Source organism: Danio aesculapii, chromosome 6, assembly GCF_903798145.1.
Source record: "Danio aesculapii chromosome 6, fDanAes4.1, whole genome shotgun sequence".
NCBI classification, from domain to species: Eukaryota; Metazoa; Chordata; class Actinopteri; order Cypriniformes; family Danionidae; genus Danio; species Danio aesculapii.
The window spans coordinates 35,233,435-35,260,121 of NC_079440.1; the positions used below are offsets into that span (position 1 = coordinate 35,233,435).

At 36.0% G+C, this 26,687-nt stretch overlaps 1 protein-coding gene across 1 annotated transcript in view; it reads right to left on the reverse strand.

Annotated features, from left to right (window-relative positions):
• Nucleotides 1-26,687, reverse strand: part of zc3h3 (zinc finger CCCH-type containing 3) — a 143,198-nt gene that overhangs the window by 32,009 nt on the left and 84,502 nt on the right. The window contains exons 5-9 of the mRNA XM_056460077.1: nucleotides 24,038-24,180; nucleotides 22,869-22,941; nucleotides 20,484-20,642; nucleotides 20,324-20,393; nucleotides 12,965-13,096 (exon numbers count right to left, since the gene is read on the reverse strand). Coding sequence (XP_056316052.1) covers nucleotides 12,965-13,096; nucleotides 20,324-20,393; nucleotides 20,484-20,642; nucleotides 22,869-22,941; nucleotides 24,038-24,180 — 577 coding nt within the window. The remainder of the gene's footprint in view (nucleotides 1-12,964; nucleotides 13,097-20,323; nucleotides 20,394-20,483; nucleotides 20,643-22,868; nucleotides 22,942-24,037; nucleotides 24,181-26,687) is intronic.

Below are 26,687 nucleotides of genomic sequence, written 5' to 3' on the forward strand. Positions count from 1 at the left end.
GCTTAACCACATTTTCACGTAATAAGTGGCACATTCTACAACATGGCATTTTCACAGATCTGGCTTCATATATGCTTTCTTTTTAAGACTAATGTGAATGTTTTTGAGTTGTGAAATATACAGCGTGTACGGAAAGTATTCAGACCCCCTCAAATTTTTCACTCTTTCGTATAGTGCAACCATTTGGAAAATAATTTTTGATCATTTTTTCCTCATTAATGTCACACAGCACTCCATATTGACAGAAAAACACAGAATTGTTGACATTTTGCAGATTTATTGAAAAAAAAAACTGAAATAATCACATGGTCCTAAGTGTTCAGACCCTTTGCTCAGTATTTAGTAGAAGCACACTTTTGATCTAATACAGCGATGAGTCTTTTGGGGAAAGATGCAACAAGTTTTTCATACCTGGCTTTGGGGATCCTCCGCCATTCTTCCTTGCAGATCCTCTCCAGTTCTGTCAGGTTGGATGGTAAATGTTGGTGGACAGCCATTTTTAGGTCTCTCTAGAGTTGCTCAATTGGGTTTAAGTCAGGGCTCTGGCTGGGCCATTCAAGAACAGTCACAGAGTTGCTTTGAAGCCACTCCTTCTGTATTTTAGCTGTGTGCTTAGGGTCATTGTCTTGTTGGAAGGTAAACCTTTGGCTCAGTCTGAGGTCCTGAGCATTCTGGACAAGGTTTTCGTTCAGGGTATCCTGCTGTACTTGGCTGCATTCATCTTTCCCTCGATTGCAACCAGTTGCCTGTCCCTGCAGCTGAAAAACCCCCACAGCATGATGCTGCCACCACCTTGCTTCATAGATGGCACTGTATTGGACAGGTGAGGAGCAGTGCCTGGTTTTCTCCATGCATACCGGTTAGAATTAAGGTCAAAAAGTTCTTTCTTGGTCTCATCAGACCAGAAAATCTTATTTCTCACCATCTTGGAGTTCTTTAGGTGTTTTTTTAGCAAACTCCATGCGTGCTTTCATGTGTCAGGCCACTCTGCCATAAAGCCCCGGGTGGAGGGCTGCAGTGATGGTTGACTTTCTACATCTTTCTCCCATCTCCCGACTGCATCTCTGGAGCTCAGCCACAGTGATCTTTGGGTTCTTTTTTACCACTCTCAACAAGGCTCTTCTCCCGGATAGCTCAGTTGGCCAGACGGCCAGCTCTAGGAGAGGTTCTGGTCGTCCCTGGTGCTTTTAGGAACTTTTAGAGCAGTAGAGATTTTTTGTAACCTTGGCTAGATCAGTGCCATACCACAATTCTGTTTCTGAGCTCTTCAGGGAGTTGCTTTGACCTCACGATTCTCATTTGCTCTGAATGCATTGTGAGCTGTAAGGTCTTATATAGACAGGTGTGTAACTTTCCTAATCAAGTCCAATCAGTATAATCAAACAAAGCTAGACTCAAATGAAGGTGTAGAACCATCTCAAGGATGATCAGAAGAAATGGACAGCACCAGAGTTAAATATATGAGTGTCACAGCAAAGGATCTGAATACTTAGGACCATGTAATATTTCAGTTTTCTTTTTTAAAAATCTGCAAAAACGTCAACATTTCGGTCAATATGGGGTTCTGTGTGTACATTAATAAGGAAAAAATGAACTTCAATGATTTTAGCAAATGGCTGCAATAAAATAAAAAGTGAAAACCTTAAGTGGGCCTGAATACTTTCCGTACCCACTGTATCCCATGATGACGTTATACTATAAATGCTGCTTACATGTCAACAGAATAGGTTGATTTGACTTCTCAGTTCATAAACCCTATATATATATATAGCTGTTCTGAGGTATGTATTATCTCTTACAATACTAACCTGGCCACATATTGTGTGGCTGATGTTTTTCCTTGATGACCAGAGGAGGAACATATGGATTGTACCACTCACCTGTAGTATAAAAAGTGAAAGAAAATTATAAAAGGAAGACTCGCTATTATACATTAAAAATATAATAATTTATGGAGGTGTGAGACTCTTGTCCACAATTATCATAATGTTTGCCAAGTTTCATGGACTAATTTCATCACAATTTTATAATATTTACAGTACATTTGGGTACTAGTAGCCACCTTGTGAAATTTCAATTATTTTCCAAATGCTGTTCTACTGAGTCATTGCCTTAATGTACTTGGGAATGCATAATTAACTTCTTGAAATCAGCTATAGCCTGTGCTTGTTTGTTCCTCTTGCCTCATCCTAGCGCACCAGCATATTTATTTATAACAAGCCAGACTAACAGCATGTAATTAAAGGTCATCACGTTCATTGGTAATGACGGAGGCCAGCAAGTACAACTAAGACAAGATATCATGGTGTTTATTTATATGTCAGGAACCGTCAGCCGCAGCCAAATGGCAATCTGAGAGAGAAGTAGGAATAAACACTGTACTCTTTGTAGCACTGAGTGACAGAGCGGTGAGAGCATAGTGCAAGGAATCCAAGATCTGAGCGTATGTGAGAAATGACTCGTTGGCTATGGGGGATGCAATTGGGAAGTCTATGTGAAAAAGTGATGGAGTCTGTGTGTATTAACTGTACCAATCCTGTGCGGTGAGACTACAATTTGTTGAGGAGATCAAAATAGACATGTGTATGTGCGTTTGTGTGGAATTCCCATCTCAGAGCAGGAGCTGATCTTTAATTCCACATCCGACTAGGGCTTCAGGGTTTAATCTAGGCTATTCACAATCTCTCTCATTCTCTCTGTGTATCAACCTGTAGCCAGTGACAGATGACAGCTTTATTATTTTAGAAAGCGACCTGTAGCCCCCTCCTCCATTCCATCGTTGGATGTGTTGATAATCTAGACCATGTACTTTGAGACAACTGATATATTTACTGACCATTGAAAACCTGTGAAAACACTTCTCAGGGGCACATATTCATATCAACAAAATATTGGGCAATATATAATTTCTAAATTTTTTAGTGGTTAGAATTTGCTAATTGATTAGGCAAGGATCTTTGCAAAGTGATTACCAGGTCTACTTGTAGGCGTGCAGGTGGTTTGAGTGCGAGAGAGCTTATTGGCCGAGACTCTTACAGCTCTCCGCCTATCCACCTCATGCTCCGCCCCCTCCATTGCCTTTCTGAAGTCCTCAAACGATTCTGCAAGAGGGTTCTGTAAAAAAATAGCAAAAAAGACAAATGGTGGAAATTAATTAAAACATCATTAATTCAATCACTCAATTTAAATATTTAGAACAAAATTTAGGCCGTTTTTTCCCACTCTGTTATAAAAGGTTATGAAGTGGCAAGTTGTGGAAAAACACATCTCTGAACAACTACATACTTTGATCCAAACATATAGGATGTGATAATGTCAGAAGTAGCACAACTGAATCTAAATCTGGCATCAGTTTCTCACTCCACAGAATCCTTTTAGATACAATCACTTGTAACAATAACCTGTATTGTCTATAGTATGTTGTGCTCAGGATAAATTAGTACATTACATTTTGAAAATCAATATTTTTATCCATTTCTCAGTGATTATAGGTAAATATTTTGGTGAATTAAACACACAGCTTATTAAAGAGATATACTTAATAAAATAATATTTAGTCACCAAACATCTTAAAATAGAAAATAAAATAGAAATAAAAAAATAGAAACAATACATTTAAATTCAAGCAAAACCATAAGAAATTTACAAAATCATAAACCACAATTTGTTCTGTCATTATAAGATAATTGTTCATATAAACACTATAAATGAGGAGGACTTCACTCCTCTTCTATCATTGGGTCTGAATGCAGACACAGTGGATAGCAGTGCAGCAGGTCTCTTGCCATGTCTATTCCAACCATTAGCCCTGCCAGTTATCTGGAGGATTTTAAACATAGGTGAACACAGCAGCACGGATATAGGTGATGTGTCTGAATGATAACAAACTCAACTGATAACAGACAATGTCTGCCATTCTCCAATTCTCGTACAGCTCTCCTGACAAAAATGCTTGCTGCAAACCAACAGCTTTGCTGTATCAGCCTTGACAGAATGTGGGGAAAACCATGCTACAAACCCATGGATCATGGAAACAAACACATACGACCCGTGCCGTGTGCAGAGGTGGTCTCACCCAGTCATTGGGTCTCACAGCTTGACAGGTCTGCCTTGCCTTCGGAAAGCACAAGCTCTCATGAATAATTAAGAAGCAGGGTCTTCTCATAGGATAAGAAACTCCACTATGAATAATAATGAGAAACCCAACATGACAATCATCCCACTAGCAGATTTGCACTACGGTCACCGATTTTGATCAAGCCCCAAAATGATTTTAAACCCAGAAGTATGAATTAGCTGACAAAAGCTCCAAATTATCCAGTTTTCCTCACATTTAAAACTTACATGTGCTAACATTGGCTTAACTGATGCTCAACACACACAACAATATGTTAAATTAAAAAAAAAAGTACAACAGCCAATACTTCAGAGATATCTAAAATACCATACTAAACGTTTGCAGTTCTGCCTTTTAAACCTTATTTTAAATTAATGATAATATTATGCAGTTGATCTACTTCCCGTTTCTTGCTTAAAGGACACCCCAGGATGTATATAATAAAAACCAGAGAAATATAGTACATATACTTTTACTACGTGCAAGAAAGTCTATGACAATAAATTGGATGAGGCCACACCCTCCAACAATAGCACAGCAGACGGAAAAACTTGAATCAATATATAGAATGGAATATATGACTGCTCAACTTCAATTGAAATTGGATATTTTTAAACAAAGATGGGCACCCATTACTATGTATCTGAACTGGCAACATAAGAATGGGAATAGTATAGTAAGAATGGGAATAGTACATAGTATTCCCAGCTGTATCCTTTGAAATTTTGTAATTTGTTTTATTTACTGGTAGTGCTACTTGTTATTATTATTTATTAAGAAAAATTTTAAAAACTGCTGCTGTCACTGACTGTTTAATTCTGAAAAAATGTTTTAATGTATAAAAAAAAGAAAACAAAAAGATAATTACACATTTTTAAACATGAAATTGAAAAACTTTATTCTCTCAATATCAAGTCGTCTCAGCTAGTTTTTCTAAACAGGAAAATGCATTTCTCAAATGATCATACTCATTCTTAACTAAATCTAAAGATTAGATTAAGATTGCAAAAATCTCCATTTAAACTCGCATTCATCCATCACAATGCAACTAAGCATGCTAGATTGTGTCAAAAGTTTTGGCAAAGTTTCACCTCAAGAAAATTTAGTGTCATCATTATCATTCAATTTAATTAAGCAATCCTCACCAGAGACATATCCATTCACAGCACAAATTAAATGCACTTTACCTCCCACTTCTGGATAATCTGCCCTCAGCAAGTGGCTGCATGTAAACAATTGGTCAATATGGATTAAGACCGATTCATTGACGCATCTCTATCATGCAATAGCAATCAACCAACCAACATTTCTACAAATGATTGAAAGTTATTGTAGCATGGGTAATATAATCTCACCTAACCTATAAGTTGATTGGCTATTTGGAATCATATCTAATTAGCAGAAAATCCCAGATGGGTGTGGTGGACGCAGTACAGAGAAGCCTCATTAACTTTATGTTCACTGCTGCGATTCCAGCAGAGAAAACACAAAAGCCCAAGTCCTCCCCAACCATGCTCTCTCATACATTTTAATTTACATAAAAGCAGGAAAATAGAGGGAAAAGAGAAGTGCGTGAGAGAGACGAGAAAAAAAAAGAGAGAGAAGTGGATGGAACATCTTTATATCAGTGCAAGTTAACAATGTTCCACTTGATTTAAGAAAGGCTGGGAAGTCTCTGGGGGCCATTAGAAAGCTTTCTATGGCCACAAAGCAGAAAGGGTCAGCACATTTTACATTACTGAGACAGAGAGCAAGAAAGTGGAGAAGAGAGCGGAACGTAGGGATGGTGGTGTGAGCTATGATAAAGAGCTGGGAAATGAGAATAGTGACAGAGTGATAGAGGATGAGAGTCAGAGGGAAAGCGATCAGGCCGAGGTGCGAATAGATGGACCGGGCAAACAAACGAAGAAACGGGACAGGACAACATGGGGAATGCAGACAGAAGAGAAAAAGAACAGAGCGAGGATGAGATGTGCGCTTTAACCCTTGCTCCGCTGGCGTATCCATTGCTGGCTCCTCGCCTGTACTGCTGTCATCAGCACTTTTTCACGTCCATAATTATGGTGTGCTATCCATCATATCTAAGACAGTGCTTTTGGGACGGCGCAAATTACAGACCTAAGCACTTCGGCTAATAGAATAAATATTAATATCTCTCTTCTTATATATTCTCATTCTCACCCCAAATATTTAAATGAGCCCTGACAGCGGGAGAATGCATTGTTACGATGAAGGGAAAGCAAAGAAGAACAAATGGAAGTGGAGGGGATGGGGGGGGTTGAGCGGGAGACAGACAGAGACAAAGAGAGAAGACGGGAGAAGCAGAAAACACTGCGGAGAAACAATTCACTAGAATGAGACAAATCCAAGAGCAGAGGACTGATAGGGGCGGCGATGGAAGTTTCTGCAGAAAAACAATAAAGGGAGTAACTGTCAGTGTAAAAAATAAATCACTTTCATTCTGGTGAATATGAATTATGCTGAAAGCTTTGCACTTTAAAATCTATAGAAAAATGACACTTCAGTTAAAAAGATGCACTCAGTAATTTTTTGATGGGCACATACAGCGGTTGTCTTGGACTTTCGTTCGGAACTGTTTGATATCAGAGATGTGCATGATAAACATGATCTCGATATGACAACCTCTACAAATCGAGTGCGAAACTAAAAGTTAGTCTATTGTATTTCTAGTAAACTATATGACGTTGAGTTTTCTCATGCCAGATAATTGTATTGAATCATATTGTATTAGATTTCATTTTAGTTTGTAATTAACCTTTTGATGGCACAATCAGACTGGTGTGATCAGTCTTGGCTGGTTCCTAGAGTGTACAATCACAGCCGTGTGATTAGAACGTTCAGTGTCACGTGATCAGCTGCTAAATCAGAATCTGCTTTCGTGCAAGGGCTGGTGCCATGCCAGAGAAAAGATGCACTTGTCATAGATTTTTTTTAAACAAATAATTTATGTGTATTGATGTGTATTTTACTTTTCAGAGATCTAAATGTATATACAAACATACACATTTATGATTTGTGAAATGTACAAAAGTCTGTGGAGGTGACAATAATAATAATTTTTTAAACAATAGCTATGTTTCCATCCACCTATTTCTATGCGCATTTTGGATATGTGAGATGTACATAACTTTTGAAAATGTGGATAACAAATATATGCGCATAACTGAGTAGGATAAACTTTTTATCCGATAAGAAAAGATGCGAATGAAGTACAATGGAAACACTTTTACCGAACAAATTTCAGTATGCGCATTAAAAAAAAAGTCATGTGAATTTTGTTATAAGAGATCATGTGATGATAAAATGTGTGTGAATGGACAAAATGGCAGGACCACATTATAAAACATCTGAAATGTTGTTTCGGTCATTCTGAATTGCCTTAAATATTTCAGTATTAGTGTTATTATATTATTTATTACCTCCAGAACTGTCAAGAGCATCTGTACTCCGCTTCTCATGCCTTCGAACACCACCAGACATTCATTGCATGTAGACATTGTCTTCTGAGATGCGAGTCATTAAATAAATAAAGAAAAAATTCACGCAGCTTCTCCTACTGCAGCAAATTCCATTTTACTTTTGATATTTGGCGCAGTTAATCAGGAAGTGGCGATTTTGTTCTATTTGACTCGTTGAGTGGAAACGCTGCTTTATTCGCACATCTTTTATGCGATATTCCAGTTTTGCACATAAATTCACATTTTCGGATGGCAACATAGCTAATGAAACAATGCGCTTTATTCTCATCAGATACACATTGTTTGTTAATAGAATGTTTACTCTATTCTTCTCCAGGTTAAACAGTCACTTCATGTATTGGGAGATGTTGTAAACCCAGCAGCTCTAATCTCATCATAGGTCAAATAATATGACCATTATTAAGCTGTTTAAATGATGAAATTCATGTTTTATCAAATCATTGATAATCAGAATATCAGATATTAGGACATTTGTCAATATTTACAGAGAAGGGGAAAAGAAAAAAAACAAGTATATATGCATAAATCATCTGGACTGTAGTATTACATGACAAAGACACGTCCCTATGGACACTTTAAAGCGATGTGTTCTAAATAATGGTCACATTTAAAAAAGTCTTTAAAACTTATTGACCTGTAATATTAAAAGTTTTTTTTTTTGGTAAAAAATAAAAACGTGACACTTTACAAAAATAGTTGGTCTCATTACTTGGATAAATAGTTCTTTCATCATTTACTCTATACTTGTTTCAAATCTTTATGAGTTTATTTTTTCTGTACAACACAAAATATATTTTTGACTGAGGAAATCAGTGGTTACACATTTTCAGCTTTCATTAAGATATCTTCTTTTGTGTTCAACAGAAAAAAGAAACGCAAGGATTTGGTGATGATCTTCCATCATTTCAAACCCATAAGAAAAATGCTTCTCTTTGGAATACAAATGAGGATTATTTAAAATGAAGGCATGTTAGCTGTCAGTCTCAGGTTTAGAGGTCCATTACCAAACACTAGCACACCACTGCCTCATAGATTGGCAACACACTGGTATACTATTCTGTATTGTAAACATTGTATTGTGCAAATATAGCTTGTGTGATATATATTTTATGAAATTAAAGATATTGTGGAAAATAACCTATGTATGAAGTTAGTTAAACGGCCTAATGCTCAGTGCACAGACATAGCACAAACTGCACTGCGGGTGTCCAGAGTTCGAGTCAAGACTTGATGACCTTTCCAGATCATATTCCCCCATCTCTCTCCAATTTTTTTTTAGTATGCTTTTTTAAATGCCATATTTAGCAGCAAAATATCCCAAATTGAGTTACCTTCAATCAAGCTTTTTTTTTTTTCTTCTTTTCGAGAGTAGAATCTGCACTTACAGTGGGCGGGATCACAGTCCAACACAAAAATAGACATTCTGACATGGAACACACATTTCAAAGTAAAATAACTGCTCATATAAAATCATCATGTTTCCCAGTGTTATGGGAAAAACGAAAATTACCCTCTTGTCTTTCCCAGTAAGTAACTTTCATTCATTCATTCATTCATTTTCTTGTCAGCTTAGTCCCTTTATTAATCTGGGGTCGCCACAGTGGAATGAACCGCCAACTTATCCAGCATTTGTTTTACGCAGCGGATGCCCTTCCAGCTGCAACCCATCTCTGGGAAACATCCACACACACTTATTCACACTCATACACTACGGACAATTTAGCCTACCCAATTCACCTGTACCGCATGTCTTTGGACTGTGGGGGAAACCGGAGCACGCAGGGAGTAAGTATCTTCAAAATGCGAAATGCTGTAAACATAGTTCTCTGATCAATAAAAGTGAATAAAAGCCTAAGTTAAATCTGCGCATTATATAAAGAGCGTATGTCTCTTTGAAGTGTTGCATTAAACCGACAGATTCATACACATCTATTTTAATCTTTTTAAAAACATTTTGAAGTCAATGTTTCAGTTAAATATCAAAATATAGATTTATTTGTGGTTCAAAGATTTCATTTAAATTAAGTTCTTATAATTTCTGAATGACAAAAACACTAAATTATATTACTTAATTACATTATATTACTGTAATAAAGCTAGACTCATAAATGCTGTATTTTCAATGAGCCTATTAAGTAATACTGAACTGAAACATATTTTTAAACATTATTTTAAGAAATATTACTGAGCAAACTGTTAAGTTAACAATAAATGTAACAAATAACATAACCAAGTCAAATGATGTCACATATACAAACAATATGAGAAAAAGGGTACAAAAATATTACAATATAACAGGGGCTGCACCTGTCCTGCAAGCCTTGGTTTGTACACTCCTGTGTGGGACAGGTGTGATGGGAGAACAGGAGTCTCTGTGTCTGTGTGTTTGTGTGTGCGCGTGTTAGGGTGAAGATAGAGGTCATGGATGGGTCAGAACCTGCTGGATTAAGGGCACATGAGGACACTTAGTAAATGTGGGTCACATCACCCTCTCTTGTTACTGCCCTCAATATGTCACCCACTCACAAACACAGAGAAAACCAAATGCATATGTCATAAGCAGTCTGATGAAGGTTTAGATTAACATCAGGAACACAGTCAAGTTTTAAGAGCTCTATTTAAAACTCTTGCAAAAAGTCATCACCAATAAACGGCATTCATTCATTAAGACCCATAAAACTGTCATCGACCGCAAGCCACTTTAATCCGACAAATGTTATGAATGTTAAAGTACATGTACGCTGGAATAATGAGAACAGCATCTATGTGGACGCAAGTAGATGAAGATACAGTATGTTGACAGTGATGACCTGAATGTGCGATGTGCCAAACAGTCATTCTTTTTCTCCTAATCAGCACCATTTACCATAGAACCATTTAGGTACAACATAAGTGTGTACAAGTGTGTATAAAATGAGATGAATATATTCTCAGTTGAAGGAACTTGATTTTAAAGAAAAACAAAACCTGGTCAAATAATTATTAACAATTTACTGTACTTTAATGGCAGTTTAAAATGTAAAACCAAATAAATGCATGAAAAATATAATATTTTTTTAAAGAAAGCGTTTTATTCCTTATAATTAATTTTAAGCTAGGTTTTTAAAGCCACTTTAAATTTAGAAAAAGTTAACATGAGTAATTTACAGAATAAAATAAAAATGATATTTTAGTGACCCGTAACTATAAAATGTAAATGCAGAGAAAACTTTATTCATAGTTGTTTCCCTCATTATTTTTCATATAAATATAGTAGACTGTAGATGTTACGCATCTGAAATTTTCGTCCGTAATTTTCACATGTTAAAATATAAATTCGACCTTGCGCAACTCTGTGATAATGAGCTGAACTCTCAGACTCCGAAATGTTTTGCGTTTTTTGTAATGGTTTAATTAATACACAACGACTCAGTGTGCAAGGTTTGTTTACATGATGAATTTTTCGCAAATGAATACCTACGGAAATAAACGCATACGAAAATTTCGGACTTCAGTGTGCAAAGACTTTAAGTTGTGATGATTGGTCTATGCTTTAGTGTGTTTAAAAAAGTGTCTGTTTAATTTGAATTTTGTAAAACATTGTTTTTATATGCCTGATAACATTTGTGTGACCAAAACGTTGCTTAATACATACATCTTTTGCAAGTAAGACTTTTCATTTTTTAAATTAAAGAAGTAAAATGACCGAAACGCTTGCTACAGACTTAAGGTTTGATCACACCGAACACGATTTTACATTCTAAAAACATTAGCCGCACCAGACTGCCTTTTTTGTTAACAACGAAAAATAATTTTTCTTTTTACGTCACTAGGTAATGACTAAATCAGCTGCGTATCGTGCGCAAGTGTTGCTGTTGATGTTGTTATAATTGTAATATTTAAAAATATTCTGTCATACAAGGCATACAACTCTGGATCATTTAAAACAGTGACCTCTAGCAAAGAGCATAGAACCACCAAGAGGCGACATTATGTTGCTATTTGGGAAACAGCCACTAGATGCCGCTAGTGTCACGCGGGGGCCATTTTGGAATGAAAATTTCAATGGAAAAACAGCACAGATAACTAACATTATACAGAATGAATTAAAATATTGAGTTAAATATAAGTTAAAATGAGTACATCCCCTCTGAAAAGTAACATTTTAAAACAATATCCCAAAAAAAATTTGATTATTTTCAAAATGTTGACCAGACTAAGTTAAATACATCTGATATCTAAAATATCTGTTTCACATATAACATAAAAGGTTAACAAAATAACTTATTAACTTTTTTGTTTTACTCAAATAAAGGTGAAGCAAAAATGAGTATACACAACAAAAACTACATTATCTGGTAGTTTGTATGGCCTCCATGATTTTCAATGACAGCATTAAAAATCATGAATAAAAAAATATCTAAAAATAACAAATAAATAAATTTGAAGAAAGTAGCTTTTTAAATAAAAACTTTATTAGTCTTTTTTTAAACTGACAACACTTGAAAAAATACTATGTACTATTATAATATAATACTCCAACAAAAAGTACTGTTAATCTGCTATCAACACCCCATTTTGAAAGTCATGTTAGTTTAATTTAACATGTCAGTATTAATATGTATTATGCCAGTGCGTAAACTATTAAATTAAAGTAATTTAAAGTAATTTCACCTAAAAGTGACAGTTTCAAAAAAACAATATGGTTAATGAATTAAACATTAAGTCTGTAAAATAAACTATTAAAAGTGCTGATAATCACCAGTCTATGATTTTAAGTGTTGTATTGTTGTCTTTCAGGTTGTATTTTAGCTCTGAAGCTCTTTTTAAATGAATAAATAAAAACAAAGCAGCTGCTTGCCATCGCGACAGTAATAAGATCCAATGGATGGCCGATCGCTTTCACTCTGAATGGCGGAATCGCTGGGCGCTGCTGTTGCAATGGAACGTTCTATTGAGTGTCGCCTCTTGGTCATTCTAAGCTCTTTTTTTCAACTGCCACCAAACAGCACGTGACAGTAAAAACACAAGGCACAGCAGGCAGATAAAAGTAGTAAAGCATTCAAAAAAGGCGCTTCTTGACGCAAAAAGTGTGTTCGGTGTGATCAGCCTCTAATTAACATGCCAATAACAAGTGTTACAATAAAGAAACTTAATTCAATTAAAACTATTTACAAGTTATTTTCTATTTGTTTGTTACATTTTAGAGAACAATAACACAATAAGTACTTGGATAGTCAGATAGACAGATTATATAATTAATTTATTTGTAATTTAACTAATTTGTTTATTTAAGAACCCAATCTTCCTCTATATTTGAATAATCAAAAACTTGTGTTTTGCAATATAAATCTTTCAACTGCCTTACCTTATCGCCCTGAGGGCAGTAGCCTCGCACAAAGTCTTCACACACCTCAGCTTTACGAGACACATAGACATGGCTGTAGGGACAACTGCTGTTATTACATATCCCTTTCAGAAAGTATGAGCACACCGGCATCTACGAGAAAAAGAAAGAACCATTCATTTAGATATAAAAAATTACTTCATTAATCCCACACAAATCAAACAACGCGAAACTACAAACTAAAACATACACAGTTGAAGTCAAAATGAGTATCATTATTTTTTTTTCTTTCTTTTTCAATTATTTCCCAAATAATGTTTAACAGAACATGGAAGTTTTCACAGTATTTCCAATAATATTTTTTCTTCTGGAGAAAGTCTTATTTGTTTTATTTCGGCAAGAATACAAGCAGTTTTTAATTTTCTTAAAACCATTTTAAGGTCAATATTATAAGCCCCCTTAAGCAATATGTGTTATCAATTGTCTACAGAACAAAACACGGTGATACAATGACTTGCCTAATTACTCTAACTTGCCTAATTAACTTAGTTAAGTCTTTAAATTGCATTTTAAGCTGAATACTAGTATCTTGCAAAATCTATAGTAAAATATTATAAATATATGGCAAAGATAAAATAAATCAGTTATTAAAATTATTATGTTTAGATTTGTGTTGGAAAAATAATCTTGACTTCAACTGTATCACTAAAGTTTGAATATCTAAAGGTTGACTGTGGAAACTATACGACTGAGCCTTAAATCCACTTTCTAACATGTGTAAGTAGTGGAAAACATAAGTGAGTTTTACACATTGGTTCCAGTATAATGTCATACCTATTGAAGTCCCTGTCAAAACACACATTTATCACACATTGTCTAATCAGTAATTATGTGCATGTGTCAATGGCACAGATTTGCACTGACTCCTGGTGAATATAATCTGCATGTATGAATAATCTGAACGTGACTTGAGTTGCTCTCTGGGCTTAAAATAGACTGTGAGGTTTGGGCGCACGATGAGCGGGGTGGAAGGTGTAAGGGGGGCGGGTTGCGCTGCCCTCTTAAGTGGAATCTCATTTCCATGGGGGTCATATCATTTCTGCTTAATTAACTGCAACAGAAATATTGACCCAAGCGGGGCGTCGTACCACCTGCATGATGTGTTTATGTGCAGGGGAGGGGAAATGGACGCCAGCCATGGCTGGGGTGAAGGGGTTTGGGGGGTTGGGGTCTTGTTTCTCAGTTATTTGGAAGGGGGGACTGTATCGTTTTCAATCGCAGGCGTGAACTCAAGCCATGCTTCATAGCATATACATGGATGACACACAGGGTGCGGGGTTAAATTGAGCCCCGAGGCTGTGGGGGTATTATGGGGTTGGGACGAGCAGGTGGGCTTGTGCTGCGATGAGGTGGCTCTGCTCCTTTAAGACAAGTGGACAGCTGGTCTCTCGCTGGACTGGAGGGGTAGAGGGCGACGACTGTCACAGGTGCAGAGTTTTCGGTGTGTGTGTGTGGGGGGGGGGGTGTATTGGTAGAGCAGGGCCTTGGACAGAATACAAGCAAAAGTCTGAACAAGTGTTGGAATATGAAGAGAGGAGGGGGAGAGTAAGACTATGTATTTTACAGAAAGTGAATGAGGGTGGGCTTTTTTTCTGTGGCAAACAAACAAGGCAAACAGGTGTCTTGCTGTGACAAGAAAGTATGGGGAAAGTTTCTGAGCGGGGCCTACTGAACCTGTCATTTATACCTCTTCATTTGCCACTCCTGCTGTCATTGTAAATCTTGTATTGTATTACGTCTCTGTCCAGACCTCCTAGTTTTTTTGCGATTGCGTGATCGCTGAATCCAATGCAAAATAAACAAAAAGACGCAAATTTTGGCCATCCTGCAAAATTCTTAATTTAAACACAAAATAATCGCAAAAAAACAGAAATAATCTCATAAAACATCTAATTTTAAACCATATAATCAAATTATATTTATTACAGTTTGCAATTAATTGTTTTACATGACTTGGTACATAGATGTTTTTGTGTCTCTCGAAAAATTACGTCTCACCTACCACAATCATTATATTACATGGGGGGGGGGGGTTTGTGGCCTGTGCAATAAGCATAGGCAGATGAAGCGCGAGTGATTTACATGTGAAGTCAATGCAAAAAAGGGATTAAACATCCTGTGCATTGTGCATTTGATGCGTTTCAGACTGCAAAAGAAAGTTAGAGCAAACATCTAACAAACGGAGCAATGGAACTAACAGAAAAGCAAGCAGCTAGCAAGGATGGAAATTGGTTCAAGGATGATGGCCGCTGGATGTGACCGAATAGAAGGACATTATTTGCGCTTTATATGTATGGCTGGTATCACGATGTGCATCTAATCAATAAATTATTTTTTCTGCAGTTAACGAGAGAAAATGCTTCCCTGCCATTGATGAGTTTAACGAAAATCCATGTTTTAGGTGTATTATGGTAGGGGAAGCCCTAACGCATGTCATGAATGAGGTACATGATGTCAGATGCTCCGGGGAGTGAAATCTGAGTGAAAGAATGTAAGATTGTGGATAAGAGTTATACAACCTTCCTTTGGCTTAATTCCTACAGTTTTAGATCTCATCTTGACAAGAGACCAAAATAAAGAAGCTTTATTTTTATGATTTGTGTCATTGTGTCAGATTGAACACCTAACATAGTAGGCTACCTAATATGGTAAATAAAAATATATAGTTAAAATAAAATAAATTTTTTTAATAAAATATAAAATAAAAATATTTTATTATAATATTTTATTTGCAAAATTGTCTGCAAAATTCTGGGAATTACCACAACAAAATCAGTAAATTTTATTTTAAAAAAAAACTTGTGAAAAGCTAGGGGGTCTGTCTGTCACTTTCATATTATACAAGATGCATTCTTAAAATGTTAAAGCTTAATACTTTAAAAGTTAAAATAAAGCAAATAATCTGATAAAGCAAAACAAACAAAAAAAAAGAAAAAAAAACCCACATTGCATTGTAACCATGTCACTACCTCGGGTGTGCGTTATTTGCAGCACAGGCACATTGGGAAAATGTGCCCAGGGATATGTTTTTGAGAACTGAGAAATATATGCATGTGGGCACATATATCTGCATTTTGTGCATTTTCGTGACTGCTTTGCTTGGTAACTTGGTGCTTGGTCTCAGACTTGGGAGCAGATTGAGGTTAGAGTACAGCAAAAGACAGTTCGGGGATTTTTCAAGGAAGGATTTACGAGAAATGGCACATATGAGAAAACGTGCCCAAGTAACATATTTGAAAACATACATAGCAATCTCTAGTGGATTTCACAAAAACAAAAACTGCTAAAATATGTTGATCCCAATACATATTTCTTGGTTCTCAAAACTGTATCCCTGGGCACAAAATGTATATGAGCCTGCATTTACAATGGTGACATACCTAAAGACTTGGTTCAGATGTGGCATTGCAATGCATGTGTAAGGTGTAAGGTTCATTACATTTAATTTCCAGAGATTTCTCATTCTGTTTTAATTAGTGTCAGATTTTCCATAAAACAATTTCACATAATGTACATGCAAACATTATATTGTGTCTTTGTTACTTCCATATAATACTAGAAAAACGTTAATATTATTTTAATATTAGCAAATGAATTAAGATAATTCAGATTATTTTGTGAATTGCTTTGACATATGCACTTAAGAACTCAGAACCCAGAAATCATTTGTTTTTCTTACTATAGAAATCAATGGTTACAGGTTTCCAGCTTTCTTCAAAATATCTTACATAGTGTACAACAAAATAAAGTAACTGATAAAGATTTTGAGTCTCTTGAGAGTAAATACAATTTTTTTTTTGAGTGAACTTTCCCATTAATTATTCTAAAAGAGGCTGAGTAGTCATTATATAATATATTAATATCTACAAATTCTTCAAGCTTGGAACATTTTATCCCTAAACAATTCTGAGCCCAAGCCTCCATTCATTGTAAACAAGAATACCAACTCAACAGCAGTAGTATGAATGCTATTGCAGTACAATTTCATGCAAAGCTTTAAACATTCGCTCAAAGTACTCCAGACAATTTGAAAGATTCCTAAAATATGAATCATTCATAAATCTGCTATTTAAGATTTTGCTAAGGATATAAAAGTTAGAATCCTGATTTTATGGTAGTACTGGAGTACACAATGATTGTATATTAGTCACTGTTCTTGTTTACTTTTGGTATCTAAAAGACCATTTAAACCCATAAATGAACAATAGCCTGGCAATAGCCCAAAAATCATCAGATTCTATTTGACAATAATCCTCCACATGCAATATTTCTATAATGGAATCAGCTTAAGGGGTAACAAGGTTAGACGGCAGACTTTAAGACAAAAAATGACCATGCACATGCACGTGAATGTGTCTCTGAGAGGGGTAGGTAAGTAATGAGGTCGTAATGTTCACTTCAGGAGAATCTAGACTAGTATATGATGGGTCACATGTTGCGTCAATACTGATCCCATATCCACCTGTCTTCATGACGGCAATGCCTCGGCAAAGACCTCAAAGTATGTAACTCAGGAATCTATGGGATTGCCTCACAGATATTGAGACTGTAACACACCATCATAACCTGAGAGAGGAAGCTAAGAACCTGACATAGTATCTTTAATTATCACCCCACCGGCCAGCAAGCCCTGACAGTAACCTGATACTACCACATATGGCCAGTCATGACTTATGTTAAGATTCTGATGGCTTTATGCATAAATCCATCTGTCAATACTGCCCTACGAAGATAAAATACTGTAGCTGCACATTTTATGTTTGAGTTATGAGTGAAACCAGGTCTATCAGATTATGATCTGCCCTGTGACAGATGAATGTGGATTCAATTCTGCTTAGATTCAGGCTACGTTTACATTACAAACGTTTTCCCCCCATGCCTTCTAAATAAAGTTTCACGTTTACGAAACAACATTTTCAAAACAATTCGCATTTACACATATATTTGCGAAAATGGCCAAACCCGCTGTATTACATATGCCTGGCTAATTTTTGGTGCTGTAACCTTGTTAGTAAAGAATTACTGTAGGGAAGTGGTGTGTGTGTGTGTGTGTGTGTGTGTGTGTGTGTGTGTGTGTGTGTGTGTGTGTGTGTACAATTTGTCATTTCACACGTCTCTGCTGTTGGCTGTAATGTGAAGTTAATTCACATTTTGCTGATGAAGCGTTAGCAAACACTTAAGCAACAGCAACACTACCACGTACTCCACCGATGTGTTTGTTCATGCTTACCTTTAATCTATGCAACCATAACACATACAGTGCATACACATGACATCATTGTTTTTACAGACTTTTGATTAAGGCGTTTACAAGGATGCTACAATGGCAGCATTTTCAAAAACTTCCACCTTGTTGGCACCAATAGCCTAGTGGTAAATGTGTCGATATATAGCACTGAGGTGCTCATTCCTTTCTCTATGTCTTTTGATGCTCATTCCTCTCTCACTCCGCTCCCCACAGATTTCTGTCAAAACTCTCTACTGTACTATCTATTGAAGGTTGAAACATCCTAAAAATAATAATAAAAAACATCCAATTTGAAACCATTTACGAATTTGTGTGTTTTCAGTCTCCAAAATGCCATTGCTGTGTAAACAAACAGGCAAAACGCATACACATTTTCCAGTTTTTGGCTGAAAACATTGTTACTGTATATAAATTGCCCCAAAGAAAACATGATATTATTATTATTATAAAAACAAACAAACTATCAAATCAAACATTTGTATTCCAGAGAAGCATTCTGAACTTTTATTCATATTTTTACTTAAATTTGATCTCTTTTCAATATAAACATGAAGTAAATGGTTGATCTTGACACTTTATTATCTGTATTATCCTGTTTTTGAACACATTTTTAATCAGTGCTTCCACTTGGTATTAACATTCATGTCTTCTGTTTGCATTCTGTCTATTGCTTATGAGTAGGCCCACATAAATTTGTGCATGCAAGAAATCTGCAGATTTCCTCAGATTTTTAGCCTATCACTGAGTCTATGTATTTACTTGTGTAAATGTGTGTAGTCTTTATTAATTCAGTTTTTAAAATTCATTTCACTAATATTATTGTGATATAATAACAATAATATTAAAATGTTGATATGATTTATTTATAATACAGTTTGTAAAGTAATATTTTCTGTCTTTTAGTAGATATATGAGAGACTTGCTTTGTTTACCAAATAAGTGGATCTAATTGGATCTGCATTGGAAGACTGTAAAGCCTAATTTAACCCAATGCGTGAAGTTGTGGACGTGGAGCTGCTGCAAATACAAGCACATCAGATGTGCGTCTAATATAAAAGTATATTTATTAAATTTTTCTTTTTTCCCTTTTAATTACCGATCATTTGATGCGCTTTGATTCACTCTCTGTATTACGCTGCCTGACAGCCTGTCTGGGTTTCCACCATTATTGTAACGGACTGAACACAGAGACTGGACAGCCTAATTTAACCCAATGCATGAATAACAGTAATATTAAAATGTTGATATGATTTATTTATAATACAGTTTGTAAAGTAATATTTTCTGTTGATTAGTAGATATATGAGAGACTTGCTTTGTTTACCAAATAAGTGGATCTAATTGGAACTGCATTGTAAAGATTAGATAAAAGTTTAAAAAAAAATTTTTATTAGTAGATAAATAGATTCAGTTATGATACTCGTAAAATTCTCCGCAAAAATCCGCACGTTTTACAAAATTCATCGAAGAAATAGCAAAAAATGTCCGCAGATTCTGTCTGGCCCTACTTATGAGCAAGTGAAAATTAAGCATGTGGATGGCAACCACAATTCTGATCATAATTCTGTTTTTGGTACAATAAAATATTGATACTTGTTATGGCATCACACACATTAAAAAATATGATTTTTGCTGCTTGTTCAAATTGCTTATTTCAAATGAGCAGAATCAACACAATTCTCAAGTTTTTTGGGGGGACAACTTGATTGTTTTATGTTCAGTCCACTCAAATTTGTAAAAACTATTAAGTTAACTTAATTTCTTCACGTCGTTTCAACACAAATGGATTGTGTGGAACCCAACATTTTTTACATTGCATATGAACATATGTTAGATCTGCAAATGAGAAGTAACAGGTCTTTTGTGCCTGTTCCAATGTATTTTACCACATGACTATTTGCACTCTAAAAGTGAACTTCTCAAATGCATTTACAAGTGTGTAACAAATATTTCCTGATTATATAGTGTCATATACTGTTAACTGAATTGATGAAAATACCACATGTAAATGAAACTTAAACCTACATATTTTTACACTCTTGGTGAAAGAACACTTAAAGGTACATATTTACCTTCTCTTTGGCAACTTTATGTGAGAACGGACAAGTTCCATCTGTCTTCTTACATGTGCCTCTGAGAAACCTGCCAACCAAGAACAAGAATTTCAATTTGTTCAAAATTACAGTGTTAGACATTTTGTTTAATGTGAGACTTTGCAGAGATGCTCTGTACCTGGTGCAGACAGCCACTTTGTCAGGGTCGTGGATGTAGGGGCAGGTGTTGCCATGGTTACACTTGCCAAACCGGTTGTAATACATGCAGTACTGCTTGGCCTTCTGTTTCTTCTGTCGGGCATGTCTTATTATTGCTAAACTCCTCTGCACAGCACGACTGATGCAGCAAAAATAAATAAATATGTAAATAATTAATGTATACACACACACACACACACGCACACACACGCACACACAAATTAAAGGGGCCATGAACTACCTATTTGTATTGTACTGTTCTCTGAGGTCCACTTAAGATTCTTACATCAAAAAGCATCCTATCTTAGAAGCAATAGTCTGTTTTTAATCGTGTTTTGAGCCCCTTCATTGAAACACATTGTTTAAGTATGCATAGAGGATTCATTAGGACATAAACATTCTCTTTCTGTAAGATGTGCATATTAATAAATGTTAAATGCTTTGCATCCAAGATTAGGTCCTACCATACAAAAGTACACAGCTGGGTGCCCACTCATGATCAATTTTGCATGTTTATTTGACAGCCTACATTCTTCTGTGGAGTCAGAGCTTAACCACATTTTCACGTAATAAAGTGGCACATTCTACAACATGGCATTTTCACAATCTGGCTTCAATATATGCTTTCTTTTTAAGACTAATGTGAATGTTTTTGAGTTGTGAAATATACAGCGTGTACGGAAAGTATTCAGACCCCCTCAAATTTTTCACTCTTTCGTATAGTGCAACCATTTGGTAAAATAATTTTTGATCATTTTTTCCTCATTAATGTGCACACAGCACTCCATATTGACAGAAAAACACAGAATTGTTGACATTTTGCAGATTTATTGAAAAATAAAAACTGAAATAATCACATGGTCCTAAGTGTTCAGACCCTTTGCTCAGTATTTAGTAGAAGCACACTTTTGATCTAATACAGCGATGAGTCTTTTGGGGAAAGATGCAACAAGTTTTTCATACCTGGCTTTGGGGATCCTCCGCCATTCTTCCTTGCAGATCCTCTCCAGTTCTGTCAGGTTGGATGGTAAATGTTGGTGGACAGCCATTTTTAGGTCTCTCTAGAGTTGCTCAATTGGGTTTAAGTCAGGGCTCTGGCTGGGCCATTCAAGAACAGTCACAGAGTTGCTTTGAAGCCACTCCTTCTGTATTTTAGCTGTGTGCTTAGGGTCATTGTCTTGTTGGAAGGTAAACCTTTGGCTCAGTCTGAGGTCCTGAGCATTCTGGACAAGGTTTTCGTTCAGGGTATCCCTGTACTTGGCTGCATTCATCTTTCCCTCGATTGCAACCAGTTGCCTGTCCCTGCAGCTGAAAAACACCCCCACAGCATGATGCTGCCACCACCTTGCTTCATAGATGGCACTGTATTGGACAGGTGAGGAGCAGTGCCTGGTTTTCTCCATGCATACCGGTTAGAATTAAGGTCAAAAAGTTCTTTCTTGGTCTCATCAGACCAGAAAATCTTATTTCTCACCATCTTGGAGTTCTTTAGGTGTTTTTTTAGCAAACTCCATGCGTGCTTTCATGTGTCAGGCCACTCTGCCATAAAGCCCCGACTGGTGGAGGGCTGCAGTGATGGTTGACTTTCTACATCTTTCTCCCATCTCCCGACTGCATCTCTGGAGCTCAGCCACAGTGATCTTTGGGTTCTTTTTTACCACTCTCAACAAGGCTCTTCTCCCGGATAGCTCAGTTGGCCAGACGGCCAGCTCTAGGAGAGGTTCTGGTCGTCCCTGGTGCTTTTAGGAACTTTTAGAGCAGTAGAGATTTTTTGTAACCTTGGCTAGATCAGTGCCATACCACAATTCTGTTTCTGAGCTCTTCAGGGAGTTGCTTTGACCTCACGATTCTCATTTGCTCTGAAATGCATTGTGAGCTGTAAGGTCTTATATAGACAGGTGTGTAACTTTCCTAATCAAGTCCAATCAGTATAATCAAACAAAGCTAGACTCAAATGAAGGTGTAGAACCATCTCAAGGATGATCAGAAGAAATGGACAGCACCAGAGTTAAATATATGAGTGTCACAGCAAAGGATCTGAATACTTAGGACCATGTAATATTTCAGTTTTCTTTTTTAAAAATCTGCAAAAACGTCAACATTTCGGTCAATATGGGGTTCTGTGTGTACATTAATAAGGAAAAAATGAACTTCAATGATTTTAGCAAATGGCTGCAATAAAATAAAAAGTGAAAACCTTAAGTGGGCCTGAATACTTTCCGTACCCACTGTATCCCATGATGACGTTATACTATAAATGCTGCTTACATGTCAACAGAATAGGTTGATTTTGACTTCTCAGTTCATAAACCCTATATATATATATAGCTGTTCTGAGGTATGTATTATCTCTTACAATACTAACCTGGCCACATATTGTGTGGCTGATGTTTTTCCTTGATGACCAGAGGAGGAAACATATGGATTGTACCACTCACCTGTAGTATAAAAAGTGAAAGAAAATTATAAAAGGAAGACTCGCTATTATACATTAAAAATATAATAATTTATGGAGGTGTGAGACTCTTGTCCACAATTATCATAATGTTTGCCAAGTTTCATGGACTAATTTCATCACAATTTTATAATATTTACAGTACATTTGAGGTACTAGTAGCCACCTTGTGAAATTTCAATTATTTTCCAAATGCTGTTCTACTGAGTCATTGCCTTAATGTACTTGGGAATGCATAATTAACTTCTTGAAATCAGCTATAGCCTGTGCTTGTTTGTTCCTCTTGCCTCATCCTAGCGCACCAGCATATTTATTTATAACAAGCCAGACTAACAGCATGTAATTAAAGGTCATCACGTTCATTGGTAATGACGGAGGCCAGCAAGTACAACTAAGACAAGATATCATGGTGTTTATTTATATGTCAGGAACCGTCAGCCGCAGCCAAATGGCAATCTGAGAGAGAAGTAGGAATAAACACTGTACTCTTTGTAGCACTGAGTGACAGAGCGGTGAGAGCATAGTGCAAGGAATCCAAGATCTGAGCGTATGTGAGAAATGACTCGTTGGCTATGTGGGATGCAATTGGGAAGTCTATGTGAAAAAGTGATGGAGTCTGTGTGTATTAACTGTACCAATCCTGTGCGGTGAGACTACAATTTGTTGAGGAGATCATAAATAGACATGTGTATGTGCGTTTGTGTGGAATTCCCATCTCAGAGCAGGAGCTGATCTTTAATTCCACATCCGACTAGGGCTTCAGGGTTTAATCTAGGCTATTCACAATCTCTCTCATTCTCTCTGTGTATCAACCTGTAGCCAGTGACAGATGACAGCTTTATTATTTTAGAAAGCGACCTGTAGCCCCCTCCTCCATTCCATCGTTGGATGTGTTGATAATCTAGACCATGTACTTTGAGACAACTGATATATTTACTGACCATTGAAAACCTGTGAAAACACTTCTCAGGGGCACATATTCATATCAACAAAATATTGGGCAATATATATATTTCTAATATTTTTAGTGGTTAGAATTTTGCTAATTGATTAGGCAAGGATCTTTGCAAAGTGATTACCAGGTCTACTTGTAGGCGTGCAGGTGGTTTGAGTGCGAGAGAGCTTATTGGCCGAGACTCTGTACAGCTCTCCGCCTATCCACCTCATGCTCCGCCCCCTCCATTGCCTTTCTGAAGTCCTCAAACGATTCTGCAAGAGGGTTCTGTAAAAAAATAGCAAAAAAGACAAATGGTGGAAATTAAATTAAAACATCAATTAATTCAATCACTCAATTTAAATATTTAGAACAAAATTTAGGCCGTTTTTTCCCACTCTGTTATAAAAGGTTATGAAGTGGCAAGTTGTGGAAAAACACCATCTCTGAACAACTACATACTTCTGATCCAAACATATAGGATGTGATAATGTCAGAAGTAGCACAACTGAATCTAAATCTGGCATCAGTTTCTCACTCCACAGAATCCATTTTAGATACAATCACTTGTAACAATAACCTGTATTGTCTATAGTTATGTTGTGCTCAGGATAAATTAGTACATTACATTTTGAAAATCAATATTTTTATCCATTTCTCAGTGATTATAGGTAATATATTTTGGTGAATTTAAACAACACAGCTTTATTAAAGAGATATACTTAATAAAATAATATTTTAGTCACCAAACATCTTAAAATAGAAATATAAATAGAAAATAAAAAAATAGAAGAACAATACATTTAAATTCAAGCAAAACATATAAGAAATTACAAACTACAAAATTTCAGCAAAATGTTATATATTTTTGTTTCTCTTGATTTTTCCTCTTTTGAAGTTTTTTATTTAATATTTTTTTCCTAACAAATAAATTTGGGTGTGCTAATTTTTGGACCATTACCTCAAGTTATATTGTTACATTAGCTCCAGATTTGACTTCAGTACTGACTAATATAATGCATATGCACAAATATAATACTGTATAGCATCTTATTAAAAATATTAATTTATTTGTGCAGGGTGCACTCATATCTGCTGAACACCGTAGATACCATTTGACATTAGGGAAAAGTTTAGGATTAAAATAAATAAATAAATAAATAAAATGTATGTTTTTTTTATAGTGCCAGTATGTGTATGTGATTTCTACCACTAGAGAGCATGTCATGACAACAAACAAAGGTGTATTGACACCATGACGGAGTGTGGAATAATGGCAGTTGTCTTCGTTACATTCTACAGGACTCAAAAGGATTCAAAACCTAATATAAAAGCAAATGAGCTTTTATTATGCCAGTCGATTTCTTTTGGTTCTTCTGGTTGAGATTACGTGTGGACGAATCAGCAGTTTTATCATACTAAATACATTTTTAAGGCTCTTTTATAATGCTGCTCTAATAGACTTCAGTCTATTAAAACACACACCATATTAAAGCTTCTTTGGTGTTTTCCTGTTTTTTTTATTGTTGTTTTTTATAAACCACACTAGAAATCAAGATAGTATTATGTAATTAGCATGGCGACAAAGGACATAGTCTGTGATACCAAATTGCTAATTTCTATGGATTTAAAGGTGCAGTATCAGGGAATATGCAGGAATCCTAAAAATAATTTCAATACTTTTAAGTCCTTTTAAAGACCTTCTCAGAATATTTTAAGACCTCATTGCCACTTCAAGTTCTAATCCGTATTAAACCTTTAACTTAATAAACAATTGGTAATAAACAGTTGTAGTTAAATAAATAAATGGAGCACAACCAAGCAACAAAACTCAGATAAGCAACTCAAATAAATTATGCAGTGGTTTTCAGCGACAGGCTTCAGCCACTGTTTAAACCCGTCTTTCTCCAACCAGGAGTACGCAAACGTACATTTTCCCATTTTGCCGTCTGTTTCACTCTATGGTTTCGCATGTGGAGAGCGTCACATCACCTTCCTGCGTTTGTCGCAAATTATGTCACATCACCCGGACGGAGGAGCTTGGCCGGACACGTCCCGACCAGAACCAATTGCTTGGATCGAGCAAGCCGTTGTTAATATTAGGAGGAAAATAAATATATTTATTCTTTTTACGAGTAAAACACTTTGGACAACACAAAATTTAAGACCTCGTAAAAATGTGATTAAGACTTTTTAATACCTTTTAAGGGCCTTAATTTTCTCATAATTGATTTATCAACTCTTAATACTTTTTAAGACTCTGAGTATTTAAGTTTGACACCCAGTGGTTGAACTAGATACTGCACACCTAGTTCAAAACACATGCAAGTGCAGGTTGCCAGATTGTTGACACCAACAGCAGTATGCCTGACTGTTGAGCCTAAAGGCTGATTTAAACCGTTTTCTATCAAAAAAGCAATAGCATGCGATAGAAGGAATATTTTTTATTTTAAAAGGAGTTTTTGTTCTAACCAACACCTAAAATGTATGTTGTAGAAACATCTTCTATTTCTTGCAGCTGAACAACAGAAAACATGACAATGATCACCTCAGGTAAACCTCATGTGCTTTACTCAGTGTTAAATGCTAGTAATGTGAGTTTAAATGCCATTTAACATAACATTTATTGCCATACTACTAAAAGCAGCAGCAGATTACCATTTACCTTACCATTCCATTGGAGTGCAGTAAGTGTACTATTCTGTGCTTCTGAATGGCTGTATTTAAATTTCTGTCGTATTGGGTCTGGTGCAAACAGCCCAATTACTCATCACTGCAAATCTCATCACGTAGCG